General features: G+C 41.0%; 1 protein-coding gene and 1 non-coding gene across 3 annotated transcripts in view; both read right to left on the bottom strand.

Moving 5' to 3' along the window:
• The window catches only part of TMEM150C (transmembrane protein 150C), a 78249-nt gene that overhangs the window by 4049 nt on the left and 57833 nt on the right, over nt 1-16367 (bottom strand). For both annotated transcript variants that reach the window (XM_043572358.1, XM_043572359.1), the window contains exons 2-7: nt 13983-14072; nt 13031-13084; nt 12882-12914; nt 12119-12186; nt 4558-4685; nt 963-1140 (exon numbers count right to left, since the gene is read on the bottom strand). In XM_043572358.1, coding sequence (XP_043428293.1) covers nt 963-1140; nt 4558-4685; nt 12119-12186; nt 12882-12914; nt 13031-13084; nt 13983-14062 — 541 coding nt within the window. In that variant the 5' untranslated portion in view covers nt 14063-14072. The remainder of the gene's footprint in view (nt 1-962; nt 1141-4557; nt 4686-12118; nt 12187-12881; nt 12915-13030; nt 13085-13982; nt 14073-16367) is intronic.
• Nucleotides 5193-5277, bottom strand: TRNAR-UCG. Its single transcript has one exon. It is a non-coding gene; the product is annotated as a tRNA-Arg (tRNA).

Here is a 16367-nt window from a genome sequence, read left to right as displayed (position 1 = left end):
GGGTTAGCTACACATTCTACCACCTAGGAACCTTATTCCCTGCCTCTCTGGTTTCCTGAGGAGACCCTATTGGAGTGAACACTTGAGATCATGCCTCCCAGTGGAATGATCGGCTGATCTGACTGGTTGCACTGGAATTGGCCAGCTTCTTCTTTTTTTTTTTTAATTTTTTTTTTTTAACGTTTATTTATTTTTGAGACAGAGAGAGAGCATGAACGGGGGAAGGGAAGAGAGAGAGGGAGACACAGAATCGGAAAGCAGGCTCCAGGCTCTGGGCCATCAGCCCAGAGCCCGACGCGGGGCTCGAACCCATGGACCGTGAGATCGTGACCTGAGCTGAAGTCGGATGCTTAACCGACTGAGCCACCCAGGCGCCCTGGAACTGGCCAGCTTCTATTGGGCCATGTTACCAGTAGGTGGGGTCACTGAGCTCCCTCCAGGACTAGTCTCTTTGGGATCTGTTTGGGGTTAAGCAGAAGCGCTCTCCTCTGCCTTTTTTTGGTTTCTTTCCTTGTTACTTAACGGGTAAGTTGAATTCCAGAGTGTGAGATCAGAGGCCTGACATTTTCTCCTTCACAAATTAAATTAAACGAAATAAAAGGGCCATTAATAAAGTCATAAATTAACTTTTTTTAAGATGGAAGGGGAAAAAAATCACAATTCCCATTATGCATTCTGTGTTTTTCAGACAGGGAATCTTTTCCATCACTAATGACAAGGAGAATGCATGACACCATTCCTACAGATAGAAACAATTTTGAGAAGGCAGAGCTTGTTTTAATTTTAGTTCTCTATCTCTTCAGGTCTGAGAGTTTTTGTTTTTATATCCATTTACCTATTTTGTCTAAGATTTTGAGATAATCTGACAGCACATGCTAACTAATCGGAAATGGCAGTTTTCTCATCTACATATGTGTGTTTTAATCTCCCTACCAAAGAATCTTTTCACATTCAAAGGATACAGAGGACCACGCACAGAGTGATAGATGCTGAGAGAATAACTCGTGGAATACCAACTTTCCGCCCTTCATTCTTGATGTTGACTTTGAGTGTCAATGCAGCCTGGATCCAGCAGGTCAATGTGCCAAATCCAAAGGTCAAGGAAGTTCCAACATTATGGATTTCTTCATCATTCGTGAGCTAAGGGATGAACAGGTAATGACAAGGAGGCCCATTTAGAAAAGACATGATGGGAGAAAAAATAGGTGAAGTGCTATCTCCATAACGGGATGGTAGGTTTTGGAAAGAGTAGAATCCTTCATCTCTGCTGGCTCTTTGTGTTTGTTGTCAAATGGTTTGAACTCTGAGGGGGAAAGGGAGATAAACAGCACTTCCAAACCTCAAAACATTTGTTTAGAATAACCACTCAGGCAGTGGTAATCTATTCCTTGAATTTAATTTCCAGGAAAGCGTGGAGAAGTCAAAGAAAAAAGCAGGAGAGTTACACAAAAAAGAGAAATGTCAGTTTCTACAAACATACACTGCAAACTTTGTTTTCCAGACTGAGAAATGAGACTTGGGATCTGGCTGTGTATTTAATGATTGAAGAGGACCAATTCTAAGAAGGTCAAGATTTTACTGTCATAGACAGCTAATAACATTTATTCCTACGTAATGCGATCAATTCATTGTTAATGGGATTTTGTTTTATTTTCCTCTTATAAGAAAATTGCCACCTAATAGCTTTTGCCATATTTGTAGACCCATTAAATGACATTAGTGTTTGACGATTCCTGGTCAAGGCTTTTATAGAATTAATAGGTTAAAGGAGACCCATTCGGGTTATTTCATTTGAAGGTTAAAAATGTAAACTCTCCATTACCTACTGATTTAAAAAAATATGTTGGTCACTGGGGTGCCTGGGTGGCTCAGTTGATTAAGACCTGACTTCAGCTCAGGTCATGATCTCACGGTTCTTGGGTTTGAGCCCTGCATCGGGCTCTGTGCTGACAGCTCAGGCTGGAGCCTGCTTCAGCTCCTCTGTCTCCCTCTCTCCATTTGCTCTCTCTCTCTCTCAAAAATAAATAAACACTAAAAAATATACTGGTCACTTAAAACACTTTTAGCAATGATCTGTATCTATATAATCTCTCTATCATCTGTATGTTTTTTTCAATGCTGGGCTTGAACTCATGACCCTGAGATCATGACCTGTGCTGAGTTTAAGAGACAAACACTTAACTGACTGAGCCACTCAGGCACCTTGTTTTATAAATATATTTTTAATTACACGTGGGAAAATAAAATCTATAGTTGAAGAGATGGTTCTTACAACATGGTAAAATATTGTTTTGAATTGCCATTGCCTTCAGATGTTTTATTGTTTGACATTTCTGGGAATAATGGTTGCCTCAAGTCAATATTGCTTTCCTTTGACAACTTTTTCTATTGTTTTTGGCTGTAGTATTTTTTCCTCTTCTTTGGAAGAAGCCACTTTTTTCTTTCTTATTCGGAAGGCATATTTTCAAAACTCATTTTAAATAACGATTCCTCAAATTAAATTTTACTTTTAGGAAATTGGTTGTCCACACTATACACAGTCTATTCATTTATTAGTTTAAACTTGATTTTAAAAATAGATAATAGAATTACCTGGTTCAAACTTTAAAAAATTAAAAAAAGAGTATGGATGGAAAAGTCTGTCTACACCATAGACTGGCCACCTGGCTTCTTCACAAGCAACTAACTTGTGGTTTCCTATGTATTCTCTGTAGATATTCTAGAAAGTGTTCTTCATAAGTGGTGTTGAGCATCTGTGGTTCACCAAAACACTTCAAGTTTCTGGACTTTAGGAAAGAACAAAATGTCTACTCAGTAACTTCCATCCAAGCCCTGGTTGAGAGAATGGATAGTGAGCATTTTACAACATCCAGAACCAGCAGCACAGAGCAGAGCAATAGGTCAGTCAGTCTGGCTTGATACGGGATGAGACCTAGAACAGAACGAGTGGGATGGCCTGTCAAAGAAGCCATCAATTCAAAAATACTCATTCAGTTGCTACTGTGTGCCAGAAGTGCTGGGGAATGAGCTTTCCTGGTTTAATCAATTATCAGGACTGAGGGTTCGAACAAGAGACAGTCTTAGAAAATCCACTAGCATATTTTCTTGAATGCCTGTGCCATCTGGATTTCACTCCACAGACAGGGAGAGAAGTGTCAGGATTCATGTTTGATTGCAGGGAAGAGGTTTCTAAACACAGTATAAAGCACAGGCTGGAGGGCTTTGGGAAGAGAATGCAGGCAGGGAAACCAGACAAGTACTCTTCCAGTTGGTTGTCTATCTCACAAGTGGAGTCATTCGAGTCAAGAGTTGGATAATGGTATTGGCAAGGGAAATTATTCTTAAATGTAGTGACCTTGGGCTTCTAAATTTCTGGGAAGAAGAGTTAGTGTGTCTTTACACAAGTCATAGATGTTCTAGAGAAATTCTAGGCTTTCTTTTTTTTTTAATTTTTTTTTTTCAACGTTTATTTATTTTTGGGACAGAGAGAGACAGAGCATGAACGGGGGAGGGGCAGAGAGAGAGGGAGACACAGAATCGGAAACAGGCTCCAGGCTCTGAGCCATCAGCCCAGAGCCCGACGCGGGGCTCGAACTCACGGACCGCGAGATCGTGACCTGGCCGAAGTCGGACGCTTAACCGACTGCGCCACCCAGGCGCCCCTTTTTAATTTTTTTAAAGTTTATGTATTTTGAAAGAGAGAGAGAGAGAGAGAGAGAGAGGCAGAGAGAGCACAAGCAGGGGAGGGGCAGAGAGAAAGGGAGACACAGAATCCAAAGCAGGCTCCAGGCTCTGAGCTGTCAACACAGAGCCTGACGTGGGGCTCAAAGCCACGAACCGCAAGATCATGACCTGAGCTGAAGTCAGAAGCTCAACCGACTGAGCCACCCAGACACCCCAAAATTCTGGGTTTTCAAACTTGATTCCCACACGAGCTTGCTAATATGAAATGCAAGCTTTCATCCAAAAAGGATGTTCAGTGTTTAATTTTAGAAAGGCAATGATCCTATTAGTTTTCTAGAAAGTTACATTAGGAGACAATTTGTTATGAAAAAAAAAAAGCATAAAGCACTTTGAAATCCTTTGTATAAAATACACAGCTATTTAAAAAAATTTTTTAAGTGTTTATTTTTGAGAGAGAGACAGAGAGACAGAGTGCGAGTGGGGGAGGGGCAGAGAGAGAGGGAGACACAAAATGCAAAGCAGGCTCCAGGCTCCGAGCTGTGAGCACAGAACCCGAGGTGGGGGGCTTGAACCCACAAACCCCGAGATCATGCCCTGAGCCAAAGTTGGAAGCCCAACCAACTGAGCCACCCAGGTGCCCCTGCACAGCTATTTTAGTAGCTCCTTTTCCCGTGGCCATGCGGCAAGCACCCTCACATACGCAGTTCGAATGTAGGCAGGCCAGGCTGAACACCAGAAGGGCTGACTGCTGGAGAACCTGTGCTTATCAGGAACCACCGTTAGCACTTTTGAAAAGATCTGTGCAGAATCCGCGGCTATGATACCCATACAGGTGAAGGGTAAGAAAGAGGTGAAGAAGGCCAAAGGAAGTACCTGAAAATTACCAAGTAAGGTCATTCCAAAGGAAGCCAGACACAGCGCCACCAATCCACTAATATTCAGCCATGGATTTAAAACCTTTGGTTTCAGTTGTATGAAGCGCAGAACAGCTACCACAAGTGCTGGGGACAAAACAAAATGTTAAAGTTTAAAAATCTCAGTCACACAGCCAGACTGTGAGGCAGAGTTCTTCTAAAGCCACAACGAGCAAGATTAAAGTTTTTGTCATGGTGCATTTTTATTTTGTATTTATTTTTTAAGATGTTTATTTATTTAGTTTGAGAGAGAGAAAAAGCACGAGCAGGGGAGGGGCAGAGAGATGGCAGAGAATCCCCAGCAGGCTCCACACTCTGTGCGGAGCCTGACGTGGAGCTCGATCCCACCAACTGTGAGATCATGACCTGAACCAAAACCAAGAGTCGGATGCTTAACCCACCTGAGTCACCCGGGCGCCCCTCGTCAAGGTACATTTTTAAGTCTCTGAAGTGACAGACAATTAAAAAAATTTTTTTTTAAACTTTATTCATTTTTGAGAGACAGAGAGAGACAGAGCATGAGCGGGGAAGGGCTAGAGAGAGAGGGAGACCCAGAATCCGAAGCAGGCTCCAGGCTCTGAGCTGTCCGCACAGAGCCCGACGTGGGGCTCGAACCCACGAACCGTGAGATCATGACCTGAGCCGAAGTCAGACGCTCAACCGACTGAGCCACCCAGGCACCCCGACAGGCAATTGTTAAAAGAAATTTTTCAGGGGCGTCTGGGTGGCGCAGTCGGTTAAGTGTCCGACTTCAGCCAGGTCACGATCTCGCGGTCCGGGAGTTCGAGCCCCGCGTCAGGCTCTGGGCTGATGGCTCAGAGCCTGGAGCCTGTTTCTGATTCTGTGTCTCCCTCTCTCTCTGCCCCTCCCCCATTCATGCTCTGCCTCTCTCTGTCCCAAAAATAAATAAACGTTGAAAAAAAAAAAAAGAAAAACTTAAAAAAAAAAAAAAGAAATTTTTCATGCAATGCTTATGATTATTTGGATGTTTTATCATGCCTAACAAGAGGGAAGGAGAGAGGGGCTGAAGCCGCTGGGGCTGTATGTTATCGGGCGGTGCAAGGGTGACAAGCTGCTATTAGCGTTGTCCTCGGGATTTTCAACACCAGGTCAGTACAGGACACACTGGCTTAGGAGAACATCGCAGAGGCCTGACACAACAAATAAGACAGGGATAAAGACAGCTGGCACGAGAATTCACTAATTCAACCATCCTTAAGTTTAACTGTGTCAGAACAGACATGGCAGGAAAGCAGAGGAAAGAAGACACGGTTCCACCTCTAGACAAACCTGCTGGTCCCTGCACCAGAAATCATTCTCGGGGACAGGAAGGAAGACAAGGCAAGTGTACAGCTCCCTTCATTACTGCTTTACCCCTTCTTCCCTCTAATTCTACCGGAGGTATCCATTGTCAAAGGACAAAGACAGTTGACCTAAATTAGAGCAGTTACAGTAACCAAATTACGAAATCTGAATTTTAACATGGCCAATTTGGGAGTTTGGTATGTACTAAAAATCACACTGATTATACTAATAAAGCTCAATTCTTCTATGATGGTAATTACTCATTTAAAAAGACCACCCCATCTTTTGAAGCATATTGTTATGAGGGAATCTGAGAGAGAATGAAGGAAGTTACCTAAATTTCAAGCCTGACTTCTAATAGTAACCCTGAGGGCAGCCCATACTCAAGCCACTCATGTAAGAATCCCCTTTTATTAATGGCTTAGTGCAGAGATACTTTCATGTTTGTACAAAGTGCTGGGAGAGGTTAGTCTACAAACAAGACAAAAAATACTTGCAGTTAATATAAACTATATCTACATATAAGGAAATGAACTTACTACTTCCTAAGGCAATTTATTTTGACATTAAAGTTTAGCAGGGAAGACAATTAGAAATCCAAGAATTACCCTATTGATACAGCAATTAAGTAATTATTTGCTAAATGTTTTATCTTCATTATAGGCCCTTATTAATAGTCATTAATAAAGAAAACCCATCCATAAATTTGCATTTCCTAAATCTACTGAATTTCATAGTTTCAAGCTACAAAGTTAAGCTCAGCAAGTTGATTTTCAGTTCCAGGTACCTCGATCAAAGAGTGGTATGCAACTTGGTTAATATTTGGATTTTAGAGGGGCGCCTGGGTGGCTCAGTTAGTTAAGCATCCGACTCTTAATTTCAGCTCAGGTCATGATCTCCTCGTTCATGAGACAGAGCCCTGCATCAGGCTCTGTGCTGACAGCATGGTACCTGCTTGGGATTTTCTCTCCCTCTCTCTCTGCCCCTGTCCTGCTCACTCTTTCTCTCTCAAAATAAATAAATAAACATTCTAAAAAATACTTGGATTTTAGAAACAAAGTAACAATAAACCATAATTTATTAAATGTCAAATTGTTCAGGTCTGATTTAGCTTTTAGTATATTCACATTTTATCTAATTCCCACTAGTGGTCATAGAATTAGTAAATGATACACTTGAGCTGACAATAGTCCAACCCTAATGGTTTGAATGACCTAGTTAGAAGTTATATCTGAAGTCTATTAATAGTGACAAGTATCCTAGAGGATGAAAAAAATCAGCACAACGTCTTGCTACTTTTGAGGATGGGAATAAGAGGAGGAAGTAAGGAGAGGAGAAACTCCATGTAAGCCCTCTTACACAAAGTGATCATCAGATAAAGAGGTCACTAGATTAAGACCAGAAGCCTCAACACAGGGCACCATGGGAGACACTTGTTATTAATTGTGTATGGATATTAGGGCCTAATGACAAAATACCAAGGCAGCACATTTCTTTTAAAAATGACTAGTGAAAAGTTTTGCTCTGGCAACCATCTTGATGTCATTCAGTTTGGGGGGATAGGATTGTACTAGAATTTGGCTTAAGCCCTAAAACATGGCTGAAGCAGACACAGAAGGCTCTTCATGTTGACCCATCCAGTCAATTTGGTCCACTGTGCCCAGATGATGAGGGTCAGGCCATTCTCTGTTAGTCATTTCTGCCCAGGAAACACAGGACATGTATCATCTTTTGGTCCCAGCACTGGTAGCCTTCCCATTTGTAATATGATGATAAATCATTTTATCATGAACAGATGATGAAATTAAGCAGGAAACAGAAACCTACTCGGAGACATGAATTTGAGTCAACCCTCTTAACTTCCAGAACAACAGTCCCAACACCACACTATGCCCTCTTTACCTATTAACCCCATTATTAATCACCTTGGACTAGGCAAAATTTCCTTTAAAAATAGATTCTGTGGGTGCCTGGGTGGCTCCGTCAGGACAGCATATGACTCTTGACCTCAGGATTGTGAGTTCCAACTCCATGAAGGGCATAGAGGGTTACATTTAAAAAAAAAAAAAAAAGATTCTAGGTGAAGGTTTAAGGTGCTGGAATTAGTAAGATTCTGGTCCTTTAACAGTTTTATTAACAGGTTTAATGGAGGCAGATTCAGATTATTGGTTACAAAGTCTTTTTTTCAACCAAGTAGTGATTTATACACCCTTGAAAAAGACTTATTGGCAGTGGGGTGATTTCAAAGCCGTCTTTATATATGATGACTTTTTTTTTTTTTTAACTACATTGATGTTCTAATCAGAAGATACATCTTTTAGTTTCATTAAACATTTTAGATTTCATGAATAGTTTTAGAAAAGATTTTTAAAAATTTTTAAAGTTTTTTAGTTTTTATTTTTTTAATGTGAGAGAGACAGAACACTAGCAGGAGAGGGGCAGAGAGGCAGGGAATCCCAAGCAGGCTCTACACCATTGGTGCAGAACCAGACGTGGGGCCTGAACTCACAAACCGTGAGATCATGACCTGAGCCGAAATCAAGTCTGACACTCAATTGAATGAGCCACCTAGGCACCCCAGAAAAGATTTTTAAAACCCACCTTTCTGTTGTTTATGGTATTTAGAACAGTCCTTTGCTGTATGTGTCCCCTGTTTATCTATTTAAAAAAAACACAGATATTAGAATAATTGCTTATTTTCTTTACTAACCTTTTTCTTTTGAGGCTAACTGGGTTTTATTTATTTATTTATTTATTTATTTGGCTCCACACCCAATGTGGGGCTTGAACTCACAACCCTGAGATCGAGAATTGCATGATTCACCAACTGAGCCAGCCAGGCGCCCTTTGTTGGGCTTTTAAAGTTCAAACTCAAAATAGCAGCTCTTCATTGCAGTTCTAAACTGGTGCCTGGCCAAATTCTTTTCTGATTTGTTTAGTTTTATTGTTTATGCATCAATAATTCCTATTTATGACCGCAATAGAACACGGGAATCAATGTGCTTCGGCTGAAGGAGAGGGAACAGCTGCTGTTGGGTGACCGAAATCATTCAGCTCTCAGCTTTATCCTCACAACCTCTCCCTGGCAGAAAAGAATATTCCTTTCAAGAAATTTGTCTCAGGTCTCTTTTCTCCCCAGGAGAGATCGAAAGCGTGGATTCAGGACAAAGTGCAAAACTAACTGCGTAGAGAAAACAATTGAGTTTGATCTTTGATTAGTACATCAAAAAGACAGAAGATCTTTGCTAACTGATTTTAATACATGCTACACTGGCTCATTTGTAGACTGTAAATTATAATCCATACGGCTGCCAAAAAAGCAATGATTTATAGGCAGTCCAGGTTGTTTCTTAAAGTCAGTTATGCCGTCTAAAGTAATAGTCCGAGGTCTGGCAGGGACAGCCCTGGGGAAATGTAAGGCCTCCGCCATTTCAAGCAAGAATCATTCGTAAATGGATTCCTCCTCACTCCCAGAGTTGATAAATAAATAATTGTTGGTTTCCTCCCACTGCACACTAATCTTCATCAGTTTTGTGTCTACCAGATGGCACTACAAATGATGGAAGATAATAAAGAATAAACCCTGGATACTGCAATACCTCAGAGCAAGAGCTAGTAAAGGCTTATTAAGTGCTTCTTGCTGGAACAGGGGAGGACCAGGGAATAGGATGATGACGAATGTCATCTGGAAGAGGGGAACTTGTTTTCATTACTGTTTTTGGAAATGCTTTTACAATTAGTTAACATAAGCTTTATAACTGGATAAATGTGCGAGCTGTGCAAATTGACATTTTTAAGATTACACACTAAAGACAACTGGGAAGTATCAATTTGTCTTAAGAACATGAGGGAAGCAATATGTAGCTTCCAACATGTTCATTGGTTTCTTTAAAGCCCAAATGGAGGACAAACAGCTTGTGACAGCTTTTTAATAAGGACAGTCTCCTGTGTATCGTGATTAGATGAGGTAGTATTTGCAAAGCACTTAGCACTGTGCCTGGAATATAAATGACTGCTATTAATTACTGGTATTATTGCACCCCGTGGGGAAGACCATATGACTAGGTACCAACCTGCAGGCCTGTGTGGTGTGACTGCAGACTGGCTGGGAAAGGTCCCTGACCCTGCAATTCAAGATCCTCTCTCAGGGCTTTGCGTTCTGTTAAATGCAGAGATCTCCTCAGCAGTCACTTATGCTTTGGTATGATTAGGTCTTTTCAGAAAAGTGGTGTCAAGGGTAGAAAAAAAAGAGTGAGTGTTAAAGCTCATGGTAGCTGAGGCTGAAGGCAGTGAAGACAAAACTCGCCTGACTGGGGCAGGCACTGGTGCCCACATGGGCACCAGCTGCGGTAGGAACCGCCCTTTGAAGAGTTGGGGAATAGCTGGGACATGAAAATCCTATTAAAGCTAAAATCCTGTTAATGCTGCCTATTGAGGGCATGAAGAGAAGAGCTTCTTCAAAGACTCAGCAATGTCAGCATTAGGGTTATATCTAACCTTCTCCTTAGTGGTGGCATAGCAGCCCATGCCTGATAGACACTTCCTGCTTAGACAAATGGGCTATATGTTTTGGGGAAGCCTGGGTGGTGAAAGGCTTTGACCCAAATAGAGTTAGGTCCAGGGAGGAATCTTATTAACCGCAGGAAAGCCCTGCAGTGTGCTTCTCGTCGAACTCTGCAGGTTCCAGAGAGGCCTCTTGGGCCTCACTGGGAACATTCTCCATGTGTCTCATGTCTTGAGCCTTCTAAACTAAGATTGTGCCTGTGTTGCATGTTGGACCAACTGTCTCCCTTGATTTTCCAGGGGGTTTTATAGGACTTTCGTTTCCCAAAGCAAACATTTAAAAATAGCATCTTAAGGGGCACTTGGGTGGCTCAGTCGGTTAAGCATCCAACTTCAGCTCAGGTCATGATCTCACAGTTCATGAGTTCGAGCTCTGCGCAGGGCTCTGTGCTGACAGCTCAGAGTCTGGAGACTGCTTCGGATTCTGTGTCTCCCTCTCTCTCTCCCCCTCCCTCGCTCATGCTCTGTCTCTCTCTCTCTCTCAAAAATGAATAAACATTAGGGGCGCCTGGGTGGCGCAGTTGGTTAAGCGTCCGACTTCAGCCAGGTCACGATCTCGCCGTCTGTGAGTTCGAGCCCCGCGTCGGGCTCTGGGATGATGGCTCAGAGCCTGGAGCCTGTTTCCGACTCTGTGTCTCCCTCTCTCTCTGCCCCTCCCCCGTTCATGCTCTGTCTCTCTCTGTCCCAAAAATAAATAAACGTTGAAAAAAAAATTAAAAAAAAAATGAATAAACATTAAAAAAATTTAAAAATAAAAACAGCATCTTAAGAATGAGTGGAACTCTTTGCGGGTGGAGTTCTACATAAATTAAATAACGGGTCACCTTTTGGGGGAGAGATGCCACAAACGCCGATGATTCCCTCAGGAATAACATCATCGTTCTTTCTTACTTGGAGTGAAACTCTCACCATCCAAAAGAACCATTTCCAGAAAACTTTTGTTGAAAATTTCACTGGCCCATCACCCACAGCATGCCGATGGTGATAGTTAGCTGATGCTTTGAAAGACACTGAGGAGACTGGCCTTGGGGAGATGGTATACAAGGTCAACATGGACAAGGACAGAGAGCATGGCTGGTTCCCTCGACCCTCAGGGAAGCACTCACAGAACAAAGGGGACAGGATATGAAATGATGGTCTTGGGCCCTGAAGAAAAGGTGTGGAACTGGGAACAGACATAAGTACTAAAGGTTTCTTCCTTTTTTTTAAACCTACATCTCCATTTGTCATCTTGGTATGCATTTGTGTGCGGGAGACTGAGTCACCCATGTTAATGTTGACCTTTAGATTTAAAGACCATATCTACACACATCAAGATTTATCACAAAGCCTATGCATTTGTCATCCTTGCCAGTGAAGAAATAAGTGTGGCATTCTTTTTAATGCAAATGTATTATACAATATTATATTCTTCTCATGCTGGATTTTATGGCACGTGAAATATATTATTTCATGCGGCAAAATAAATAAAGTCAAGAATACACTGAAACGATGAAGATGGTGAAAATGTAAGGTAAAACAAAAAGCCAGCTACAGCATGTTGACATGATACCCAATTATCAACTAAGCTAACCATGCTTTTGATATAGGTTTGGGAGAAATAAAGAAGAAATGTACCAAAGCATGTAAAGCATTCTTTACTTTCTTCTTACCTAGGAATGCTGCCATGTTCATAACTTGACTAAACACACAGCTTGCAGGAGGTTCATCACCTGCAATACTTAAAAATTATGACATGTTTTATTATTATTGTATTAAAATCTGTCACCTACAATATACTGAATGTCTGTGTGTCCCTTCAAAATTCATATGTTGAAATCCTAACTCCCAATGTGACACTATTAGGAGGTGGGGACTTTGGGAGTTACTTAGGTCATGAGGGTAGAAGCCGTTCCCAGCGGGATTAGTGCCCTTGTAAAATAGATTCCAGGGGCACCTGGGTGGCTCAGTCGGTTAAGTGTCTGACTTCAGCTCAGGTCATGATCTCACAGCTCATGAGTTCGAGCCCCACATCAGGCTCTGTGCTGACAGTTCAGAGACTGGAGCCTGCTTCACATTCTGTGTCTACCTCTCTCTCTGCCCCTCTCCTTCTCATGCTCTGTCGCTCTGTCTCTCAGTCTCTCAAAAATAAGTAAATGTTAAAAAAATGTTTTTAAAAGAGAATCCAGAGGAGTGTCTCATCCTCCTTCTGCTGCATGAGGACACGATGAGAAGATGGCCATCTGCAACCCAGAAGAGGGCCCTCATCGACACTTGACTGCTGGTACCCTGATGGACCTCCAGTGTCTACAGCTGGGAGACATAACTTTTTGTGGACAAGCCTCCCAGTCTATGCTACTTTGTTACAGTAGCCCAAACTAAGATACTCTCTCAACCTGTAAGATCCAACAGATCAGAGGAAAGCTATCAAGTTACCTTATATATGGTGCATGCTTCACACCAGGTTTCCTGGAAAACAAAAAACACAAGTTAAAGTACAGTCAGTGCACAGTCTAACCTCACCAGCGGCAAAATTTTTGTTAAGTCTATTAATAAATAATCAATTACCCAGAGATCAACTTTACCTTTCAGCTGAATTTAATGGGAAAATTTTGTCATCTTCCACAGCTATAAAGTATCTGTGAAGAAAAAACAACCTAAGTTTATAAAACAAAGACATTTTTTAAAAAAGACTTGTTTCCCAGAATGCCTAGACTAACCACATTAAGTCATATTCATTGTTTTTTTTTAATTGGGAAAAATCTCTTTTACTATGTTTACCTATACTCTGGTTTCTCTTCAGATCGCATGACTCTTTCACCTTTTACTATGTTTACCTATAGATCACTTAGCTCTTTAAAGTTCAAATGTGATTACTAACACTATTTCTTTAATTTTTAAAACACTCCCCAAATTAATGGTAATCATTATAATCTGGAAACTGGAAAACAAAGAAATGAGACCTTATAACCTTGGGCAAACTGAAGTACAATTAGAATTCAAATTTTCTAATTTCTCAGGAGTATGTGTTCACCTCTATTAGTGAACTGCAAGGAACCAAAATAATTTGCCGGAAGGGAAATAGTACTTGAAATAATAAGCAAGTGTAGGAGTGTTCTGTGATAAGCCAAGACTTATAATGTAATGATACCCATTTTATAAACATACCAAGCCCAGTCACACACAATAACTGGACTATGAACTGGACTGTGAGTGGAATCTTTGGCATGTTAGTATAATGAGCAAATCTTGCAAATAATGAATCCATATCATCAGTTTATAGAATGTTCGTTACTGAAAGAACACAGGAACACAAAATAAGACCAGCAGTCTTCACTACCTGCTTTGCATTATTTATTACTCACTCTAGCTATTTACTTTGGGTAACAGAAGGAGGGAAGAGAAATGGAGACTTTAGCAAGGTTGAATTAGTAAACATTATTTTAAAGTATTTCTAAACACGTTTCTACATCAAAACTACATTCCTATCTACATTGCAACCCAAGTCCTTAAATAATGAATGAAGAGAATACTCACACTATCCATAATCCAGCTGAAGTAAACAAAGTAAATACAAGAGGTAAAAACATCCATACACTGCATTTCTTCCCATCCATGCCTGTACCACTGAAATGAAATCAACAGGTATTAATAACCAAGGCAAAAATTTATCTCAATCGTTCAGGACTGAAAGGAAGTTCACTCTAACTGAAAAGAATTTATGAATAAAAACTGAAAGTACTTTATGAAATCATGATCCAAATCAATTACTGCCACTTACTCATGTGGAAATCCCTTGAGCAGTTAATGTGGATGATTGTTATCTAGAATTGGCTTAAATATTCCAGAGCCTTAGTTGAGAAACAAAGGGGAAGTTTCTCACAAACACATTTATCCTTATACAAGCATCAATGTTTTTTAAAAAGGACAAAAGGGCTTGGGCTAGGACTTTCAGAAGGGCTAGGTACCAAAGGCTTATTCCAATCTACTTTTAGTGCTATTATTAACATTTATGGATTTATGGTTCTATGGATCTGGCATGTACATATGCCTACAGCTTGGCAGACAAGAGTCCTGGAAACAAATGGTTACTAAATAAATTAGCAGTTCAGGAGGAAATGACAAATGCTTTGCAAATCTGAACTTTTCTCATGATATGTTATTGAGCAACTATCTCAGAAGACTCTAAAGATGAATGTTCTGGAAAACAGTGCATTGTGTATAATTTTAAATGAACTCCAACGAACACAGGGGGAAAAAGAGCAGATGCCAGGCATTCTGGATGTTATATCTGAAAGCAAAAATAAATGAATAAAAAAATTCCCCACAAAAATGAAGTAAGAGAAGCTAAGCTGTAAGAGTGTCTATGAGAAAGCGACCTGGCACACAGACCCGACACACAGAAGAATAATGTAATTAATAGGTTTCTCTAAAGAGGTATCACTGCTCATTATTTTGGGTGATTATTATGGAGAACCACAACTTGTAACAGATTGTTACAAGTTTGAACCAGCACTGCCACATATCTGAGCGCCTCCCTGATACTTGCTTTTGCATGCTGACACTCCCTGGACCTTCCAAATACTGAGGTTAGAGAAAAACACATGGCCCTCCCTTGAGGATGGCCATGAGGTGTCAGAAAGGTCTTGGTTATCAGAACTGACCTACCTGATAAGGCAGATCTTTCAGGTGAGGGGACAGACACCTGACCCTAATAATATGCCTTTGAACAGTCACGCTGTAGTCTAAACAGCTATCTGGGTAGGGATGTTAAATAAATGACAGAATCTAGGAGATGAAAGACATTAGAGCCACTTTCAATCAATTTAATCCAGTCTAATCCAATCCAATCCAATTCTCGAGTATTGACATTCTGCTTGTGCCAGGTACGACACCAGGTGGTGGACATGACTGAGGTAAAGTCTAATGAATATAACTATACACAACAGTCTATACAATATATAAAAGCGATTGTATGAACTGGTGATGCATGGCTACCCAGTTTATATAATGTAGAAGGATGATGAACATTTTAACTATACCCACTATGGCTAGTCAAGTCAGTATCTATTCATTTATTTATGTCCAGAAAATCGTGGGTTTATAACAAAGCTATCAATTTTGCTAACAAAAAATAATTTAATCATTAGCCAAGAAGTAGAGTGAGTACAGAAAATGGGAATGTTGATTGACCATGTAAACCAACTATTCTAGATCTTCCCCTAATAGGATGCTCTGACAGGATGAGTACAGATGAAATGGTTACACTGGAATAAGAGTCAAGAGACCTAGTTTTCGACGTTAGCTTTGCCCATAATCAACTCTATGGGCCTTGGCTAGTTACTGAAATCTGTAATACCATCTCCCCATCTTGCTGCATGAAGACCGAATTTTAAATTTTTTTTTTTCAACGTTTATTTATTTTTGGGACAGAGAGAGACAGAGCATGAACGGGGGAGGGGCAGAGAGAGAGGGAGACACAGAATCGGAAACAGGCTCCAGGCTCCGAGCCATCAGCCCAGAGCCCGACGCGGGGCTCGAACTCACGGACCGCGAGATCGTGACCTGGCTGAAGTCGGACGCTTAACCGACTGCGCCACCCAGGCGCCCCATGAAGACCGAATTTTAAAACAGGCCTCAAAGACTGAGGCCTCACAGGGTGGTAGTACTCTGGAGGTAACCCAAGCCCAAGATTTTTGCAGTAACAGAATGCTCCAATGTACCCAGAATCATCAGCCCATGAGGAACTCACCCCTCTTAACCATTTTTACAACAGACTGGTAAATAAACCAAAGCCAACTGGTTAATTACAGTGAAAAATACAACTGCCAAATGGACAGATACTCACACTGGTTTCCCTTATAGGAACAGCTATATGGGAAATCAAAACTTGGAAGCAGGAAAGTAGAATGAAGAGAATTA

The sequence above is a fragment of the Prionailurus bengalensis genome, chromosome B1 (genome assembly GCF_016509475.1).
Source record: "Prionailurus bengalensis isolate Pbe53 chromosome B1, Fcat_Pben_1.1_paternal_pri, whole genome shotgun sequence".
Taxonomy (NCBI): domain Eukaryota; kingdom Metazoa; phylum Chordata; class Mammalia; order Carnivora; family Felidae; genus Prionailurus; species Prionailurus bengalensis.
This window is presented reverse-complemented; position numbering and strand designations above follow the sequence as displayed.